Source organism: Lagenorhynchus albirostris, chromosome 21 (assembly GCF_949774975.1).
Source record: "Lagenorhynchus albirostris chromosome 21, mLagAlb1.1, whole genome shotgun sequence".
NCBI classification, from domain to species: domain Eukaryota; kingdom Metazoa; phylum Chordata; class Mammalia; order Artiodactyla; family Delphinidae; genus Lagenorhynchus; species Lagenorhynchus albirostris.
The window spans coordinates 28,827,794-28,849,080 of record NC_083115.1 but is presented as its reverse complement, the minus strand read 5'-3'; the positions used below and the strand labels follow the sequence as shown (position 1 = coordinate 28,849,080).

General features: G+C 47.2%; 1 protein-coding gene across 4 annotated transcripts in view; it reads right to left on the bottom strand.

The window, feature by feature from the left end:
* Positions 1-18,108: 18,108 nt before the first annotated feature.
* AGPAT5 (1-acylglycerol-3-phosphate O-acyltransferase 5) overlaps positions 18,109-21,287 on the bottom strand; it is a 60,133-nt gene continuing 56,954 nt past the window's right edge. For all 4 annotated transcript variants that reach the window (XM_060136388.1, XM_060136390.1, XM_060136391.1 and 1 more), the window contains one exon: positions 18,109-20,646. In XM_060136388.1, the coding sequence (XP_059992371.1) occupies positions 20,421-20,646 (226 nt within the window). In that variant the 3' untranslated portion in view covers positions 18,109-20,420. The remainder of the gene's footprint in view (positions 20,647-21,287) is intronic.

The window sequence follows — 21,287 nt, the reverse complement described above, 5'->3', positions numbered from 1 at the left end:
TCTGGGGGCGGGGGGGCTACTTCCAAGGGGTTTCCTGCTACACGTTGGCAAATTCTGATCTACCACAAGGATCCTGTGTTCACAGAAAAAGTCATAACTGGGTGATAAGGCGTTCTGTTCTCTGCGATTTATAGGAAAGGATTCAACATGCCCGCTGGAAGTTCAAGCAGTTCTACTGCCTGTCCTAATGTAATTTCTTCTCAGTCTGTATCAAATGCTTTTACAAATGAAGTTTTATGATTATCGGTACTCGTAATAACTGGCACAATTACATGTTTCCTGAGATAAACACTTAATAGATGCAGAAAAATTTAGAGTTACCAGATTGAGTGAATTCTGCTTTTTTCTCTAGATGAGAGCAGGTGGAAGAGTCCCCAGACACATTTGAGGGCTACAACAGATCCCTGCTGAACTGAATCACTGATATCCAGCACTTAATATACTAGACGTGTACCACAATGTTCACTGCAGCTCTATTTACGATAGCCAGGACACGGAAGCAACCTAAGTGTCCATCGACAGCTGAATGGATAAAGAAGATGTGGCACATCTATACAATGGAGTAGTACTCAGCCATAAAAAGGAATGAAATTGAGTTATTTGTAATGAGGTAGATGGACCTAGAGTCTGTCATACAGAGTGAGGTTAAGTTAGAAAGAGAAAAACAAATACCGTATGCTAACACATATATATGGAATCTAAAAAACAAACAAAAAAAACAGGTTCTGAAGAACCTAAGGGCAGGACAGGAATAAAGATGCAGACGTAGAGAATGGACTCGAGGACACTCAAGTGGGGAGGGGAGGGGGAAGGGTAAGCTGGGGCGAAGTGAGAGAGTGGCATGGACATATACACACTACCAAACATAAAATAGATAGCTAGTGGGAAGCAGCCGCATAGCACAGGGAGATCAGCTCAGTGCTTTGTGACCACCTAGAGGGGTGGGATAGGGAGGGTGGGAGGGAGACGCAAGAGGGAGGGGATATGGAGATATATGTATATGTATAGCTGATTCACTCTGTTATACAGCAGAGACTAACACACCACTGTAAAGCAATTATACTCCAATAAAGATGTTAAAAAAATATACTAGACATGCAACCCAAATATTGTATATAGATAAAATACTATTTGTAACAAGGTAATCTTGATTCTTTAGCAAACTTATGTTTAAAGGCATCCTTTATATCTTTTAAGTGGGCTGGCTAGTATTTTGAAAGCAAACAATAATTTTCTAATTTATCAGTTTTACTTCATCTAGAAAACTATGTATGTTCGAATCCTGTCCCTTCATAGATATTGGTCTGCCCAGCCAGCTTGCATGTTTATCTGCGTTTGGAAACTTCACCTGCAAGTAGGGTTAACTGCGTTTGGCAGTAGGTTTTTCTTCGGTCCAACAACTTTGCTACGTATAAGAATGGTTGATCAGACCCAAGGGAACCTCAACTTCTCCACCTAATTTTATTCTGAGTTAGAATTCCTCATTAAATCAGTTAAACCTCCCACCCCAAACCTGTATGCATTTCCTAGGGCTCCCATAACCAAGAACCACAGACTGGGGGGCTTAAACAGGAGAAATGTAGTGTCTCTCAGCTCTGGAGGCTGGACGTCCAAACTCAAGGTGTCAGCAGGGCCACGCCCCCTCTGAAACCCCTCCTGATGGTTTGCTGGTGAGCTCTGGCGTCCCTTGGCTGTGGACGCCAGTCTCCAACCCTCCGGCTTCACGTGGAGGATCGTGTGTGTCTCCTGTGTGTCTTCACTTCACCCTCCTGCTGCACGTGTGTTTATCATTATGTACGTGAAATACAATTAGGACTTACATATTTTTCATATATAACACACATCTAATGTTGCAGAGACTTTTCTGGAAGTCTCCAGGAAACAGACTTCCTCCTCCTGGACCCATACGGACCATGTTGCCTGGTGCTGACCTGTCTTACTGGATAAATGACTATATGCCTTTGACCTCTAGTTACGAACGTTCTACAAGCTTTTGCTCTTACGGTTTCCACAACCCTCTTAACCTGAGCCTCACCGACACGTCAACCCTTCCCCTCCCACATACTCATATTCAACTAATATCTAGGCATCGAGCATTGTATAACAAAATGTCACTTCCCTCGGTTTTATTCTGTTAGACGGTTTAATCACCTCCTTTACCGATGAATACACGGGAGCTGAAAAAGAAGAATTTCTCAAGATCATACAGTTTGTAAGTAACCGTTAGGATTTAAGACTGGACTCGCTGGATCCAGCCCTCTTTCAACGAGCGGCCTGTGCGAAGGCCATTCCTGTTCATACCCTGGGCAGCAGCCCCCGTAGGAATAACGTTAAGGACGCTTCCCAACTTGAGGCGGATGGCTGTGGCTTGGGGAAAACTCTCGTTATATCAGGTGGACTTTCGTGTCTGCAATGGGGTCAATGCCTTCTGGCGGTCGGACTCCAGGGAAACGAGCTAGGAAATGCTTCTGTCCATTGTGAGATGCGAAGGATTCCACGACCGTGATGTGATCTCTCCCATTAAATGCGGTTTTTCCATGCGGAAGGAAAGCCATCACCTAGTCACAGGCCTGGTCAGTGGCTGGTGGGAACTGTCCTCACAGCACTGCAGATGGAAAATTGGCCTGCATCATTCTGTCCAGTCCCGGGAAGGGCATTCTCCAATGATTCCATGAGCTGGAGCAATGGAGCAATGGCTTCTCCCCGGCCCCCAGGGAGGGCCTGAAATTCAATGGCTCATGCAGTTGTAAATTTCCTTCAGTTCATTGGCTCATTTAAGTTCCGGGAGAGCTTTTTTTTGACTTTTTTTTTCATGAAAAACCAAACCAAAAAAGAAAAATAACACCGTTCTTTTTTTTAGCCTAAAGATGATAGCTTCCCAGTCACCGAAAAACACACCAGCTTAAAATTTACTTTGATTTCCATGAACTTCTTTTAATGTTATACTGTCTTCAGGTCATAATTGCAAACATTTATCAAGCACTTATATGCCAGCCCTGATGCACCGTTTCATCTGATTTTCCCAACAATCCAACGGGGAAGGAACTGTTACCTTCTGCAGTTGCAAATGAGGAAACCAGGCCTCAGAGAGACTCTTCCCCGGAGCCACTCAGTAAGGGCAGGGGGCCCAGGCTTATATGACCACCGGACACTAGACATGGGAGCAAAAGCCCGCACTCCATGCCCCTCCTGTCTACGCCAGCTTCATTCAATCTGGAAAGGAACGCATTTCAATAGTAACCCCAAGAATTAGGATCTGTTGCAGATTAGACATGGGCCCTAAGTATTTTAATAACATTCCACAATGCATTTCTTCCCAAGACCTTCTTCAGACCTTGCCGTGTGCATTTAGGGGCAGGATTTTCCACTAGTCTGTGGAAGGGGAATTACCGAGGGGTGTTTCCTCTGTGTCTCCTGGCCTCTGAAATCCCCGAGCACCGCAGGCCTCTGAGGCCAGGCTCTCTGTGATTCCCCTCTCTGCAGCTCTTGGAAGCTGTCCCCTTGCTCTATGCTTGCAGTGAATATCTTTCCTCTGGTGTCCAAAGAGAAAGCAGATATCTCTACTTACAGGTATTCTGCACAGAGGGAAAACCAGTCTCCCCAGCACGTGTTAGCTGGGCCTCCACCACTTACCAGCAACAGCAGCTCTCCTCCGGGGAGAAGGAAGCCCCCAGCCACCCAAAGGCGGGGTTGTATCCTAACAGAAGTGCGGGGCCCGCGTTACTGGTGTGTGAGACTGTGAAAGTGGGAGGTTCCGGCCCAAGGTATGAGGTCCACAGTACACAGGGGAACTTCTGTCCTCGGCGTTTATCATATGAGCCATTTCCCCTCCTCCACGGGCCGCATTCCTACATCCAAAGGCCACCTGTGTCAGAATCGCCCGACAGGTGGTGATCAGAGTGAATTTCTGGGCTTATCTCAGACCTGCTGACCCCGTCTCTGGAGGATGGGCCTGGGAGCTTAAGGACCAGACCTCCCGGGTCCCACCCCACCTCTCCCCACACTGCGAGGCAGGGGTGACTGCTAAGGGCTGGGGAGCTGTCCTGCCAGAAGGTCAGTTCTGTCCTCCCAGCAACTGGGAGGCAGGAGGGAGACGGCGAAAGGACCAGGTCACCCTTGGGGCAAGCGAGGGCCCAGGAGAGAACCCAAGACCTGGGGCGGCTACAGGGTCGCTCCGTGTTAACAGGATGGCCTCTTGTTGTCACTGCTGTTGGTTTGTCCTCTGCATCTTCGTATTTACCTAACGACTTGGATTCAGGCAGACTTCCCACCTCGAGGGGCTGAACAGTCGTCTCTCCGCTCGCCACTAGATGGCGCCCCACCCCGGTCTCTGCCCCTCGCCCGCCGGGAGCTGCGGGCCAGCGCCCACCCTGGCTGGGAAGGCAGGTTAGAGGAGAGAAACGGGCAGGGGAGTCAAATCCAGGGGAGAATTTCGAAAGCATCCAGGGAAAAAAGAGACAAAGGCAAATGTGCTGCATCTGGAAGCCCGTCTGGGAAAGAGTATGGAGCCAAAATAATTCCTGGGTCACAGAGGCCGGGATGCTCTCCATGGGAAGCATCGTCTCAGGCCCCCAAAGGTGAAAATCTTACATGAAACGGGGGCCCCCCACCGCCAGGAAGCCGCGGGGCCGCCCACGGGCCTCCCTGACTCCCTGTCTCCACCGCAGTTGCGTTCTCCCGGGCTCCGATCGGAAGCAGGGGGTTGGTGTTTTTTTCCCATCAGCCTGGTCCATCCCCCGCAGGAAACCCGAGCTGTCGGTGCCTCTGCGTCCACAGGACAGGCTCCGGCCTCCAGTGTTCACCAGGCTGGTTGCGAATCCCTTAGCACCTAGGGCAGGCTCATCCCCTGATGAGCAGAAAGCTACCACCTTTGTGGCTCGTCCTGTGGAAACTGCCTTTCCGGGCCGTGACTTTTGAGTAGGGCCCTTGGGAGCGGCAGGCGGCAGGGGAACTGGCTCAGGCAGCTGTGACTTCTGCATCCGGTGCCGTCAGCGCCCGCAGGATGCTGCCCTCCCAGGAGAAACAGGAAGGCCTGGGCAGAGGTCTGAAGAAGCAACATTCCCAGCTTCCCTGAACTTCACCTTGATCACCTTTGAGAGTGGTCTTCTTATCACGGAGGGGATAGAGGCTTTTCCTCGCCTCCTAAAACATCACCAGTTTGTTTGCTTCTGCCTCTGAAGTAAAATGAACAGAAACAATGAGGCCCTAAGTTTATATAACGTCACCTCCTAAGTTGCTCCAGGCTCGCGGGCGGGATCCCTAGTCCTGGAGACTCATTAATTCACTTCGTGTTAATGGAAATCCTTCCAAGCCCTGTGCCCCATGCAGAGAGGAAAACTGCTTCCCCCCAGGGGTCCCCGTAGACCGTCTCAGTCAGCCTGGGCTGCTGTAACAAAATGCAACAACGCACGTTTGTTTCTCCGGGTTCTGGAGGATGGAAGTCTGAGATCAGGTGTCTGGTGAGGGCCTGCTTCCTGGTTCACAGACGGCCGCCTTCTCGCTGTACCCTCACATGGTAGAGAGCGCGCCTGCTCTGGTCTCTTCCTTTAAAGGCACTAATTCCATTTTGAGAGCCCACCCTCTTGATCTCATCTAACCTAATTACCTCCCAAAGGCCCCACCTCCAAATACCATCACATTTCGGGGGGTAGGGGTTTAACATATGAATTTTGGGGGGGACACAAACATTCAGTCCAGAGCAACCTGGACCTGGTTTAACAAGGAGGGATAGTTTTAAGAGGTTTAACAAGGAGGGATAGTTTTAAGAAGGTACTAGTCAACTCAACTTGGGGGAGACAAACCCCTGAGTTGGGTTTTGAGAGACGTGTAGGAGTTTGCCAGGGACATTACAGACCAGGGGACAGGGGATCCCATCCAAGGGTGTAAGTAGTATCAATCTCTCTCAATTGTTCAAAGAGTGAAACAATGAACAAATCCATCCAATAAGTCACTCCTCCAAAAAGCATTTGCCTCAGCTCCTATGGGTGTCCCTCAGAGACCAGCACAGAAGTCAGTCCTTGGAGAACCTCCAGACTGACTGTTCCCCTATAATGGACCTTAAGAGATCTCAAGACTGAGAGTTGTTGAGTTGCTTTTACAATGTCAACAATAAGAAGTTTATAGATCTCAGCAATTTTAGGATGGAAGGGAGACGGAAAAGCCTCAAGGGCATCTCAGTTCACTTCTGTCTAGACAGTTTCTGTGTATTCTTGACCCACCTGAGAGAGTATTCCGGCCCCAGCAGCAGTGGAGCTGGGAGTGGAGCGGCAGAGGGGAGCCCATTGCATTTCTGATGGACCAGGTGTTTCTCAGGTGTCAGTGTCTTCTGCTGGACAGGGAGTCTCTGAGCCCAGCGATGATGTGTTGTTGATCTCTGTGTTCGTTTGCTCGGCTGCCATAACGAAGTACCACAGTCTGGATGACTTAAACACCAGAAATGTACTTCCTCACAGCTCCGGAGGCTGCACGTCCAAGATCAAGGTGTTGGCAGGGAGGGTTTCTCCTGAGTCCTTGGCTTACGGACGTCCGTCTCCTTGCTGTGTCTTCACCTGGCCTCTCCTCTGTGCACATGCATCCCTCTTCTTGTACGAATGCCAGTCCTCTGGGATTAGGGCTCCACCCTAATGACCTCACGCTACCGTAATCACCGCTTTTAAGACCTTGTCTCCAACTACAGTCACGTTCTGAGGTCCTGGGGGTTAGGCTTAAACATACAAATCCGGGGGGACACAGTTCAGCCCATAACCCACAATCCAGCACAGACACACGGACAGCTGGCATACCTGTGATGGCGGAGGGACGGACACATATCCGTTCATTCACCCTGCGGGTCGCTTTGCTTCCACTGGATGCCGACAGGCCCCAGAAAAGAGGGCTGACAGGTCAACAGTGGATTTGCACAGACTGGACACCCCAGGCGTTTTGAGAGCTGGGCTGGGCTGGGCATTTGGGCAGGGTCGAGTGCACGGGAGGGGAGAGTCAGGAGCGCCTCTGGGCCTCTGCAGACGCTCCTTCTTGGGGAAATGCCTACCTGGTGTCCAAAGAGCCGCTTCTCCCCAGGTTTCACCTCGAGCATCCACACGGAGTGGCACCACCGGGCAGACAGATGCCCAGCGAGCGTGCATGTGGATCTGCTCACCGCCCCCACCCACCCAAGTCGATTCTTCGGCCCTGGTGTCACCTTACTGTCCTCACTTGCTTTCCTCTCTGTACATGCAAACCTCCCCCCGCCCTGCCCCCCAACACACACCCCCACGCACAGCAGGAGCTTGTCCGAAGAAAGCAAACCAAAGCACAGAAAAGCTGAGAAACCCTGAAGGAGAATGTGCACATCGCAGCCTGTCCTCTCTGGGTTTCTGGATGAGTTGGTACAATGAGGTCATGGTGGTCCAAGCCACAGCTCCCCTGAAGGGAGACGCTTTGTGAAAAGGAAGGACAATGAGAAAGCAGGATGTCTGACATCAGGAAGAATCAGACCCTCGTCAAGGCTGATTTCAGTCCTGCCGGGCAGGTCCATCCTGGAGAAAGGGGAAGAACGCAATCAGAACTGCTCCACTGGGCTTCCCTGGTGGCTCAGGGATTAAGAGTCCGCCTGCCGATGCAGGGGACACGGGTTCGAGCCCGTGCGCCACAACTACTAAGCCTGTGCTCTAGAGCCCGCGAGCCACAGCTCCTGAGCCCGTGAGCCACAACTACTGGAGCCCGCGAGCCACAGCTCCTGAGCCCGTGAGCCACAACTACTGAAGCCCACGCACCTAGAGCCTGTGCTCTGCAACAAGAGAAGCCACCGCGATGAGAAGCCCGCGCAAGGCAACAAAGAGCAGCCCCTGCTCGCCGCAACTAGAGAAAGCCCGCACGCAGCAACGAAGACCCAACGCAGCGAAAAATAAATAAAAAAACCAAAAAACCAAAACTGCTCCACAGTAGCACGCGGGCTATGACCCAGGTCACCTGCCCAGGCTCGCTCTATGGGCAGAGTGCAGTCCACAGCCAAAGAGCTTCTCAATTAGGCATCGGTTGGGATGACTTTTCTAGAAAACTGACCTTTCCTGAGTCTAAAGTGAAAGTGACCTTGCGGATGCTCTCAAGCCACCAACTTTCCCACGGACGAGGGAAACAGCCCAGAGCCACGGGTGCCGGGCCAAGCAGAGCAAAGCCAGGGCCACACCAGAGCTGCTTCTCCTCATTTCCAGCCGGTGATGGTTCTGGAGGCCTCACAACGGAGCTTCATCAGAGGCTTTGGGGGTGGGGGGAAGCCCTGGTGCTGGGGTCAGACACACCGATTTGGACCTGGCTCAGCCCCTGACTCTTTCAGGAACTTTGCATAAGTTACTTAATCTGTGTGAGCTTCACTTGCCTCAGCTGTTAAAACAGGACAAACTTCTGTGTCACTGGGGTTTTGTAAGGAATGAGTGGGACAGTGCACAATTAAGTCCCCAGCGCGGCACCGCTGTGTCCCAGGCGTGAGCCGTACATCCTCTCCGTCCCCGCAGCCCCACGTGGTGTCACCGCTACACATGCTGTCCCCACCGGCAGGCCCGGGCCCGACCTCACGTGCTCTCCTTGCCGGAAACGACCTTCCCTTTCCACCTCTCTGCCTCCTAGGGCTTTTCATCTATGACCAGGTCTACAGCCTCGGGCGTGTCCCTTCCCAGCTCTGAGACTCAGTTTTCTCATCTGTAAAGTGGGAACAGTGATGCCTGCTTTATAAAACGGTGAGGATGAAACATGTCGAACAACAGACGTGCGGCTGGTACTCGAGATACGACAGACGCGAGTCGCTTTCGCTGTCATTCCTCGAGTTTAGCTCAAGACCCGGCTGCTCTGCCAGGCCTAAGTGCCCCCTGGAAATGAGAGACAGTTGACACCTCACAGGTCTCGGGTCATTTCCAGGGCTGGTCATGTGTCACCCCCGGGCTGTGTGGTGACGGCACCCGTGGGCCAGAGGTGGCCCAGCGGGACCCAGGAGGACCGAGTGTGACCCTCACTGCTGAGCTGTCGCGGCCGCCGGCCGCCAGCCGGCTCTCCAGCAGTGTCACCAGAGGCGTCACTGTCCCTTCCAGTGAGGCTGGAGTCTCGTGAGGGGCCACCACCCTGTCCCTCCTGTTATTCAGGAACGCGCCTAACACCTGCTCAGCTGCAAATTGGCAGGAGTCTTGCCTGAGGTCCTCCCTCGGGGGGGCGGGGGGACGCGGGCGAGGTCCAGGCTGAGGGCCGCGGAGAATTAGGCAGAACGCACCATCTCCCCCCTTGCTCTCTCCCCATGGAGACGGAGGCGGGGCCACAGCCTCGGGCCAGGGGCCCGGGGTCCTGCCGCGGAGCGAGGCGCCCCGGGGGGTTCCACGCCCCTGGTCGCTCGGTGCAAAGTGGGGACCGAGGCGCGAGCGCGGGAAGGGCCGGGCTTTGGGCTCAGCGCCCGAACGTTCCCCATCGCTCCTGGGGTGGCCTCGGGCCACACTGCGCCTGGGGGCCGAGCCCTCCCGCCGGGAACACAGGACCTCACCCGCCGCCCGCCGGGGCCGCCGAGGAGAGCGGGCCGGCCCTGCGGCCACCCTGGCGTCCAGGACCCTCGGGCTGAGCGGCTGCCGGCCAGGGCGGCCCGGGGCCGAGGCGACGGCGGCGCCCCACGCCGAGGGGCCCGGAGCCGGCAGACGGAGCCCGAGGGTCCCCCCGGCCCAGGCCCGAGCAGGGCCACAGGTGGGGGTCGTGCTGGGATGCCCTCGCTGTGCCCCTCACCCTGCCACCTGGGTCCAGGGGGACCACTGCCCCGGGATGGCTGTCCCTCGGCCGCTGCGGCATCTGGGGAGACCCGATCGCGGCCCCCCTGCCGGCCAGGCTGAGGCCTCTGTGCCCTCGTCACCGTCCCCGTGGCACACGTGGCGCAGGACAGTCAGGGACGCGGGGTCCAGGGCCCCCGGAGGAGGTGAGCCGGGGAAGGTTCTCACCCACGTGGCCTCCGGCTCTCACCTGAGAGGCACCTCCACTCCGTCTGCCCGGCTCGGAGGCGGCCCCGCGGGGTCCCCGAAGCCTTGGCGGCCGAGTCTATCCACTGGCCGCAGGAGATCACCCCTATCCTAACAAGACCCCAGGTGCTGTCCAAGGCACCCCGACCAAGGCACGGGGCCGCCGCCATTCCTGCCCCGACGTCAGCGTGAATGAGGATGAGGCAAATGCCTCCCCCGAGGCTCCTGCCGGCAAGTGGCCACCAAGGTGGGGGTCGAACAGTCATGGAAAAGGGGCTGGAATACAAAGGCCCGAGGGCGGCGTTCCTGCTCACCCTGTCTACACTTGATGCCCGCCTCTTACCCCAAAGTCCGTGAACCTAGAGGAACCCACCACTACCCACAGGGTATCTGGAAGTAGGCTTCAAAGTAACTTGTATCGTGAAAATCTAAGGTATCGTGCAATACTGTCTATGAACTAGGCCATTTCTTTTCTTACATGTTCACGGTTCCAAAAGAAATTATTGGTGACTTCTTTTACCCTGTAAACCCCTGCCCTCCCAGAGGCAGGGGAGGTGTTTTTCCAGCTGGCCTTGTCTCTGCAGACCTGTTTCATCCTCTATGGACATAAGAGCAAATGTCAGGCGTCTCTTAGGACCCAGCTCTGCTTTTGGATGAGATTTTTCAAAGGTAATAAATATTCATTCTTACGACTAGGACATTTTAGGGACCCCTATCTACTTCCCAAGGTTACTGTGAGAATTTAAGTAGAATGTATGAAAAGCACTTAGCACGTTGTCTACCAGATAGTAAATAACGGAGCTATTCTAATTATTATGAATGGGGCTTTTATTTGAAAATGGGTGTGGCTGATAATTTCAGAATTTTGTCAGCTGTGAAACCCTTTATTGATTAAACATTTTTGCCCTAGTTTAGCGAAGACAGATACACATGGCATGACTATACATATAAATGTAGTATGTTTTAGGAAAGAAAGATTTCTACGAGGTAAGAGAGACAGTAACAGGGCATGGATGGATATCAGAGAACACAAGAAGGCATGTAGCAAAGTCAGCCATCTCTGGGACGAAGTGAGAGAGTGGCATGGACATATATACACTACCATGTGTAAAATAGATAGCTAGTGGGAAGCAGCCGCATAGCACAGGGAGATCAGCTCGCTGCTTTGTGACCACCTAGAGGTGTGGGATAGGGAGGGTGGGAGGGAGACGCAAAAGGGAGGGGATATGGGGATATATGTATATGTATAGCTGATTCACCTTGTTATACAGCAGCTACTAACACACCATTGTAAAGCAATTATGCTCCAATAAAGATGTAAAAAAAAAAAAACAAAGTCAGCTGTCTCCAAATTAACTAGGAGGCTTCAGGACAGAGGTTGGTTAAAGAGTTTATTATGCCATTGAATAGGAGGTCACCAGCTCAAAAAGTGTGAAAGGACTCTTCAGGGAAGGTCCCCAAGATTCTGGATTCAACATTAAAGATGTGAAGAGAGGTAATTCAGTATTGCCTAAGAATCCTGACCATCAATTGTAAATCATATTTTTTTATACATGGGCACATATATACACACATACATCTCATTAATATGAACTCAGGTTTCCACATCCTATACATTCTTTTGAACATATTATACTCCTAATAAAGTCCCACCAACATTGATGATTACAGTTCAAACTGGCTCTGGTTGGCATCACCACTCGCCCCTCTGCCTGTGAGATCTGAATCCAGTCCCCATGCTTCCTTGGTCGTCACAGTCATTTCTGTAAAGTGAGCCAGAGTGCTTGACTCTCTCTCTCTCTCCTTGGTTTTTCCAACTCAAGCTTCCCTATTGTATCACTGCCTCGAGCTATTTAGAAACTGATCTGATATTGGAACTATTAGTCTTAACCTACAGTGGAACATTATTCAGGAGATTACAAGATTGTTCTAACAACTCAGGGGGAATGATCTTGTTTCCTATACACTGCTGGAAATTAACTGCAACCTTCTTAAAAAGTCTCATTCTTTTGCTGTCAGCATTTTTAATGTGTCTTCTGAGGCCATTATAAACACACTGCCTTTCAACACAATTTATCCCAAGTAATTCCCTCTGGGAAGAATGAAAGGAGCAGACAGAAGTGACAAGATTTTAGCTCTTCATTAGAAGCCGACGCAACAGCACACACCTATTTCCAATAACTACTTGGAAACACTGTACCACATAACATTAACCGATGACATTCATTTAGATACACCAGATAGAGGATTTTTCAATCCCGGCAGATTTTAAGACTTTACTGATTAGTAATGATAAAAAAGTGTTGACATTTAACTAGTCATCATGATACCATATGGAATCATGTTCAGATAACATTGCTAAACAAAATAACCTATGTGCCTAGTATTGATAAAATTTAACATTTTTTAATTTGGAAAAACTTATAGATTAAAAAAAAAAATCCCCCTCTCCCTGCACAGAAAATGGTTTGATGTAGCATCCGCTCTAAGCCCAACCCACATTTCAACATTGTCCTGTTTGCCTCAGATTGTTGTTCCTTGGTTGTGCTTTACTGTCTTGAACATCAATTCCTGGATGGTCCTTCCAAATAGTAACTTCCCTATCACTTTTTTTTTCTTATTATTTATTTATTTTTTTGGCGGTACGCGGGCCTCTCACTGTTGTGGCCTCTCCCGTTGCGGAGCACAGGCTCCGGACGCGCAGGCGCAGCGGCCATGGCTCACGGGCCCAGCTGCTCCGCGGCACGTGGGATCTTCCCAGACCGGGGCACGAACCCGTGTCCCCTGCATCGGCAGACGGACTCTCAACCACTGCGCCACCAGGGAAGCCCCCTATCACTTATTGAATGTTGGTTATACCATTTACTTTTAAAAAAGAATTTGTTGACTTCAGACTATAAAATTAAGACACAATTGCTTTAAAAAACCTTCAGTTGATATTCAATCTGATGTCACGATGATTAACCGTAAACGGTCGAGCCTCGGATGTGTACCTATTGAGTGAGTTTAGCAAACCTTGCTGGGTACCTAACGTGCTGGGAACTGGGGTGGGGTCTCAGGACCCACAAGCCCCGGCCTCTGTCATCTTGTAGACCAGTCTGTCCAAAAGAAACCAACGCCAGACACATACGCACGTTAGAGTGAGGCCGGCAGTCAGTAATAAAATATATCTGGAAAAAAAGAGCCACAATTGATAAAGTTAGAGGACCAGCAGGTAACCAGAGTGAGCGCAGGAAGAAGAGTGTCAAAGACAACCTCAGAGCCAGGAGGTACCCGAGAAAAGGACACATGGAGGGATGCTCTGTACTGGATTTATTTCTGATCTAAAATCCTTTATTTATCTCAACTTCTAGAAGGAGAATGGGGAAGGAATACAGAGACCAAAAAAAAAAAAAAAAAAGAATAAAGACATTAGTGCACAAGAAGAGAGGGATACACTTTTGGGTTGACCTTTTCGATATCCTTTATTTCGTTTCACAATGTGAAGTTTGTGTCTGTCACAGGCCAAATTAGACCAACATACCAAAAACCTGAAACAAGAATGCTATTAGTTCTAGTATAAGGCAGAGCCAGTTATGGACATATATATGGACAAAGAATTCGAGGTAGTTTACAATAAAATACAATAAAAGGCACAGGTACACCAGACTTGTATGTAGTTTAGCTACCAATTTAATACTGGGATTCCTGGGCGGAAGGGTGGCTGCCAACCTCATGGCTCTGAATTTTCAGAACACTAGTAATAACAACAGCTAACATCGAGCGCTTAGAACATGACAGGCGTACTTTATCATCCAGGAACTTCATTAATCATTAATTATTCATTAATCCTCACAACCACTCTATGAGGTAGGGACCATTCTCATCATAGCCATTTTATAAGTGAGGAAACGGGGGCACAGAGACTAGGCAGCGGACCAAGGTCGCCCAGCTGGTGCGGAGCTGGAGGGTTCAAACCCCAGAGGCCTGGCTCCGGAGTCCATGCTCTTACGCCGGCCTCTCCACTCACTCCCCCCCACCCCCACTCCTCCCCAAATCTCCCCAAACAAAAAGCATTAAAAGACAGAATGGATGATAAAGAGCTACACGAAGCCACTCTCTGAAGAGACACGAAGTGTGTAACTGACAGCGTTGGGTGCTGTGACCCCCCCGAGGTGCTAGCATCCTCAAGATCCCCAAGGCCAGAGCAGCAACGGAGCACGGGCTCCGGGCGCGCAGGCGCGGCGGCCGTGGCTCAGGGGCGCAGCCGCTCCGCGGCACGCGGGATCCTCCCGGACCGGGGCACGAACCCGCGTCCCCTGCGTCGGCAGGCGGACTCAACCACTGCGCCACCAGGGCAGCCCGCAGCAACTGCTTTTACTCTTCCTGGTTCCAGGCGAGTTGCCTCTCGGAAGAACGTGCCAGCAATGGATGGCGTCACCAACAGCCGTCATCCGTGTAGGTCCTCGGAGCACCATCGTGCTCTGCGAAAACCTGAACCCGTGTCCAGTAGTATCCCCTACTTCCTAAGATGTCTTTGGCTTTGCCGGATTCTTCACCATCTCTCCTTGCACCCTAAGTAGGCTCCTTTGGAAAGAGCTGTGTCAGCTCAGCCCTCGCAGGTGCTCCGTGATATTTTGTGAGGTGAATGTGCCATGCTGGCTGCAGCTGTAGAAAATCTGGGGAACAACAATCACACCCCCGAAATCTTTAAGTGACAGTAACTGTGCTGCTAGCTCTCGAGATCGCCTTTCAGCTAGAAGGTCAAACTGTAACCCCCACCACCAAGAATAAAATCAATCAGCCAAAGCAGGCACGGGACAAAGCCCCGTAGATATTCTTCAGACACCTTCCAGGGTTCCAGCATGTTCTCCGTCAGCTCCCACACCCCACACACAGCAGCTCGACAGGGACGTGCTCCATTACTTCTAGCTCTCTTCAGCGGGTCCTCAGTTTGAAACTGCTCTTTCTTCTAAGTTGGGTTCTTTCTTTCTTCATCCTGGTTTCCATTATACACAGCAAGAAATGATCTCCAAATGTGCTTACTGGTATGTCCCATTCTGAGCAGCGAGAAGACACTGGCATGGGGTGGGGAGTGGGAAAAACACAACTTTCTCTGGCACCTTCCCCGAAACGAACTTCCAAAGACCTCGTAAAAGATGGAGACCGTCGTGAACACATGAAAACTGGCTAATTGTCCTGTGATGCAGATGCAAAGTAACTCCAGGATGCATGGACCGAACACAACATAAACAGGATCCTGAATGACTCAAAAATGTTTAGTGATAAATATTTCTATGTGCATCAGAAAATAATTATTTAGTCACACATTATACAGCAAGTAAAGCTGAAATAATTTAGAAGAATTATAATCATCCCACTCATGAACTTTACGTAAGAATGTATTTTTTTTTGGCTGCGCTGTGTAGCAATGCGGGATCTTAGCTCCCTGAACAGGGATTGAACCCGGGCCCCCTGTAGTGGAAGCACAGAGTCTTAACCACTGAACCGCCAGGGAAGTCCCTGTAAGAATGCATTTTTACAACTATTATCCCATTTGACTCTTACTAAACTCTGTAAGTATTCTCTTCATTTATAGATAAAGGAGGGCTCGAACAGGGAAGGTAATTTTTCTAACATTATAAACATGTAGTGATAAAGCCTAGATTATTGTACAGTTTGTGATTTCCCTTAGTAAGGGGACTTAGGTGGGATCATTTCAAACATTACGCTCCTCTGTGCCACTGTAAGGAAAGCCCTCTGAACCTGCTGTTACACCTCACCTTTACCAACGTGGGAAGGATGCTGTGCTACCAACCTGAAGGACAGGCACCTCCTTGGCTCTCAGGACCAACGTGGAGTCTGTTTGGAGAGACCATGAGACTTCCCTATGAAAATATGGAGAATCTTTCCTTTTATGATCTCTGGATTATTTGATCTAGATTTAAAACAAAACCTGTTATCTTTAAATAACTATGATCATAGTTACGACCATCCACCTTTAAAGGCACTTAAGTAGCTTGAAGTACTGTGTTACATCGTCACTAAGCAGAAAAGAATGGGAGCGCTTTTTTCTGCCCGGATTATTAGTTATGTGACTTTGTATTATTTTATTCAAACTCTGAGCTTCAGTTTCCTCATCTGTAAAACCGGAGGCAGGAGGAATCTTCCAAGAACAAGACTTATTTAGCACCGGCTACATTCCACGCACTACATATCGTGCTTCAGATGCACTGACTTACTGAGTCCTCAGCAACTCTTTGAGGTAAACACGATTAGTATCGCTGTTTTACAGATGAAAAAATCGGGTCACAGAAACTTTAACTTGCCCAAGGTCAGATATCAAGTGGTAAAACCAGGACCCAAAACCTGGCAGTCCGCCTACAGACTTGTTACTCTCAAAGGCCAACAGATCCCCACTGCTCGGGATCTATTATGAGGATTAGAGATCATGCCTGTGGGTAAGCACAGCGCCCAACGCATAGTAAGCACTCAACAAGTCTTGGCAAGTATAAAAGCAAAATGAGCTTTTAAAACAATATATAGTATTCTATCGCTACAGGTGTCAATAAAACATACTTACATATCACATATACATGAAGTAACTGTAACCAAATATATCCTTTACCATCCCATATATCACCAAATAACTTTTGAGATTTATATTTTCCTTTTTGTTGAAATAAGGAAACACCAATAAGCCCAAGAATATAAGTCAGAATTTATTCTGAACATACCGTAAGGAGACAAGGCTGTTAGTAAATATTCTCTCCTGCTGGACACGCGGAGAACATCCACAGCAACTTCTTCCACTTTTTTTTCAGATGTAAAGATTCATAAAACTAAAATTTTAGAACATGTCTCTCTTACATATTCACATATAAGATCATGAATTGTCACTAATTTGGATGAATGACTGACCTGTCTCGTCCCCATCAGTAAACATTTATTGAGAGTTTGCCGCCCACATCAGATTTTCTCCCACACGGTGTAGAAGGTACCGAGCTTTCCATTTAGAGTGGCCTTCTGAAAAAGTTTTTTGTTTTTTTTTTCTTTCTACTCAGGATAAAAACCAGGAATCTGTCTCTTTGACCTCAGGCATGAATGAGGTCAAAAATGACCCCCCAGCTGGTAGAAGTAATGGATTTACTTTATCATCCACAAATTGGAAAAGGTGTCAATGAAATCTTAGGGATAATGTCAAATCATAACTACTCTAAACTGACATAAATTAGTGACTGCAAACATGGCGCTCCAAAATATCTGAACGAAAAGTTTTAGATTCCGTCATTGCAGATTTTAGCTATATAACATCAAATATCTGAATATTTCCAATTATCAGTTTGGCCAAGTACCAATTTTCAGTCTAATGCTTAGGTGTTAGGTTAAGTTAGTGTGTTTATAATGCCAGTTATACCAAATGGTAACATAATATTCCAAGTTAGCTAATCTTCAATCTAAAAATGTGTAATTCATAATAAAAACACGTCCCTACCCAAAAAAGAAAACCTACTTATAAGCAAAGATGACATCTGGAATAGGGGCCAAGGAAACCTCTTCCCCATCTGACGCTTCAAGAACAAATATGATTAAGGTTACAGTTTAATTTTACTTGATGGGCAAATTTTTTATATTATTTCTTTGTTTTAATGGTCAATTTATTCAGATCATTTTATTGACATGGACCTATTCAGTGAACACTAAGTATAAACCACATAATATTACTAAGGAAACGATAAAGTTTACATAATCTGGCTATAAAGGAGAACTGTACCATTCTAACTGAGAAAAAAAATCACACGGAAATGATACATATGAAAGAAATCACTGGTATGTGTGATGTAAGGATTAGTCAGATTCACACTGGACTCACCAACCTGGCTAATTTTAGGCACCTGACATGTTTCTGTGAGGTCTCCTAATTATCACAGAATTGTTAAGTAATTAATATTTGCCATACATCTTATAAAGTATATGGATGAGTTAACCAAATATACTGCTTCACAATTTTGAAGATTTTAATGTATTAAAAAAACACTTGCCCAATACTTAAGAAAAATTATTATAGTTTTATATATTCAGAACACAAGGCCAGCCATGAAGCCTATTTTATGGAATAAGAGACTGTTGGTGAATTTTTGGGTCACAAAATAGCACAGACATTAGAGACAGTGAAAGATTTTATTTTTTCTTTTACTTTCATCCCAACACACCCTTCTGCGAAAAACATAAAAGCATGCACATTGATTGCATTCTTTTAAAGATAAACCAAGTACCAACTAAGCTGTAAATCAACAGTAGCACAAACAAAAGCTTAAATGATATTATGTGAAAAGATTTACAGGTATACAGGGCTCTTAATTTCATAAAATAATTCAAGTCATATCAATACATGTTAAAAAGAAGCTTCTAATTTTCCAAATATTTTGATACAAAAAAAATTTTAAACAAATATTTTATAGACCTTTTGCGAGAATATAAAGATAGTTACAAGAAACATGCTGTTCAAGTGATCTTATGCAGGTCACCTGGCCTTCTTCAAATCAGTTATAATCAGCATGATTCCAATGGTATTGCTTCTTAAAATTTAAATTGAGAACATATCCATGACATTCAAAGTAAGTTACACAACTTACATTTATTGTGATCTAATTAGAAATAGTTTCTAAGTTTAGGACTGTTAAAAAGAGTATTTAATGAAGACATGGGGTTGATCTAAATTGCACTTTACAGGGTAAGAGAAAATTGCAGTTTGGCATGAGAACAAGTTTTACCTGCACCCCCATTCATAATGAAGCCAACTGTGTCCTGTGGGAATGTGTGTATCAATACATACACACATACTAATAACATACACAAACCAATTCACACCACCCAACTCTTCAGAGGGGTTACTTGAAATGGCTTACTCTGGTTCTGGAAAATCAGACCAAATTTCCCTTAATTTGTGTTTCCATTTTGTTTATCATGATTTAAATGGTGATAAAAATCCATTACTCGGAAGCAGAACTGGTATCTTAAATGACCAGCAGGTAATCAAGCTTGAATTGTAACATTAAAAATAGAGCAGATCACACTTTAAAAAAGGTCCTCTTCTAGGGGATTTATCGTTCCATGACTGAAAATTGTGTGATTTGGTTCCTGAAACACAGCTCTTCTTTTCAGGTGATACAGATGAATTGTGTGGCCCCATTAATACCAATGGGAATGAAACAAATTCACTCCGTCCTGATGGATTAAGCCTGTACTTCACTGGCTTGAGGAAGGTGATTTCTTGACATAAGACGAACGCAAAATGCCTTTGCTGTGGATGGTGGGCTGCTCACGAGAGCTTACAAGGCTCAACTCCGCATCAGGACCAACGCTGGCTGGCGACACAGCGCTTTCCCGTGAGCCCCTGGGCCAGCCCTGAGCAGCACCCCTGCCAGTGATCCAAAGGAAAAGAACACGAATACAGTGGAAACCGACCACGATGACATAAACAAAATGATTTGGGGATTAAACAGTTTGATAAACCCAAGAGTAACAGGCAAAAGGCACATGCTAATAAACCTAGTCAGGTGTTTGAGAGCTCCCACCATCTCAAATATCTATGGACTCAGGTCCAACAAAGGTTCACACTGATTATTTCGATATAAAAAATAACAGGAAATCTTAAGGTTTTCAAGTACTTATGGCACAAATGTCATGAAGTGCTAGGAGCTTAGCTTAAATCTTCAAAAAGCTGAGCAATTTAAAGTTCTGCTACAATGAATCAGGATCACAATTTTAACTTAAACTTAATTCTCGTATTTTTATACATTATTCTTTTGTATAGAGTACAGGGTGTGCAAATGAAGCTGTTTCAGTAAATACCAGAGATGCTAATCACTTTGCCAACATAAAGTGAACTCGGCTAACAACACAATACAATACAAGTCCTCGCTAACCAGAGCTCCCCTCACCAGCATTCCTCAGCCTCTCCTCGTGTCCTTCTCCATACTTAACTACAATTTCTTTCATCGACTTGGAGAAATTAAACACAAGGCAGAATATTACACAGCTGCAAGACACTAAATATTTCAGTGATAAGAGTTTGGACCAGTCAAGTTGTAAAAAACTGAAGATAACAAATACAGTGACATATACTGCAAATTAACGTTCATGAATGCAGCTATCGGAATTACAAAACAGTAACAAAATAGATAATCCTAACAGTCTTCTGGAGCTGACATTAGTTCACAGGAAATGCCAACTATAACATAAACTCTGTTTATCTTTTCCCTTTCCAGCAGCTTCTGGACTAAAGTTGTAAAACCATGTATGTTTGCCTAAGACCAACTGCATATCGGCTTCAGTCAGAAATTCTGTTTCATCCAATGTTCAATCAACAAGGCTTTATTTACACTTCTTATTAAATTCAGGAACAATCGGATGTAATGTGCAGCCGCCAGTAATAAACAACGTAGCACATCCCACTGCCTGGAGACAGCTACGCGTTTACGCTTTAATACTAACCCACAAGCAGCCAATTAAGGTTCCATAAATCCACGTTTTTACATATAGTTTCCTTCCAGCCTCGGTCATAAGCATTCCAGCAGTCAAACCACTTAGGATCAAGAATGATGGTAAGGTCTTCTTGAGACTTAGTTTAGAATTAACACTTTCTCCGGGAAATTTGTTTCTTCTTTCTGGATCCAGTGAATCATAGAATTCTATAAGCAATCTATGGCCAGAATGAAAAAAGAAAAGTGTTAACTTTCAGGTTTAGCCATTTCAATATTGTAATTCAACAAATATTTATTGGCTGCCTATTATATGCTGGAGAAGTTATAGGTCCTTATAGGAAACACCCAGAGAGTTGGTTTAATTGGAGTTTCTAGACACTAAAAATATCTTTAATATGCTCTATGATTAATGTATAGGAATTATATGTAATATGTAAAGACAGATGGTTTCAAGTAACTTTATGGGGATGTTTTTTAAACTTTAGATCTTTAAAACTTCACAGGGACCTGACACGCACGCGGCCTTTTTCTCTGCCTCCCCCCGTCTTTACCCCTCCAGACACTCCTCAGCGCAGCTCCTATTCTACCACAAGTCAGAGAAAAGACCAGCAGCTCTTATAGATGGAGAGTTACCCCCCAGCGCCCCTATTCGCATGGAATTACAACAGCAGGTAAAAGAAGGAAAAGTAGCATAGCTAATGCAGTTTCCTTATTTTAAAAATGTAAAGTTATAATAGCAGAATACACTCAACATAAAAATCGGAAACACAAAGTACAAAAAGGGAAAGTCTTTCTGTTGCCTTTCAACTCACACTCCCTAGAGAAAATCACTGTTTTAAAACGTCCAGACTCATTCTAA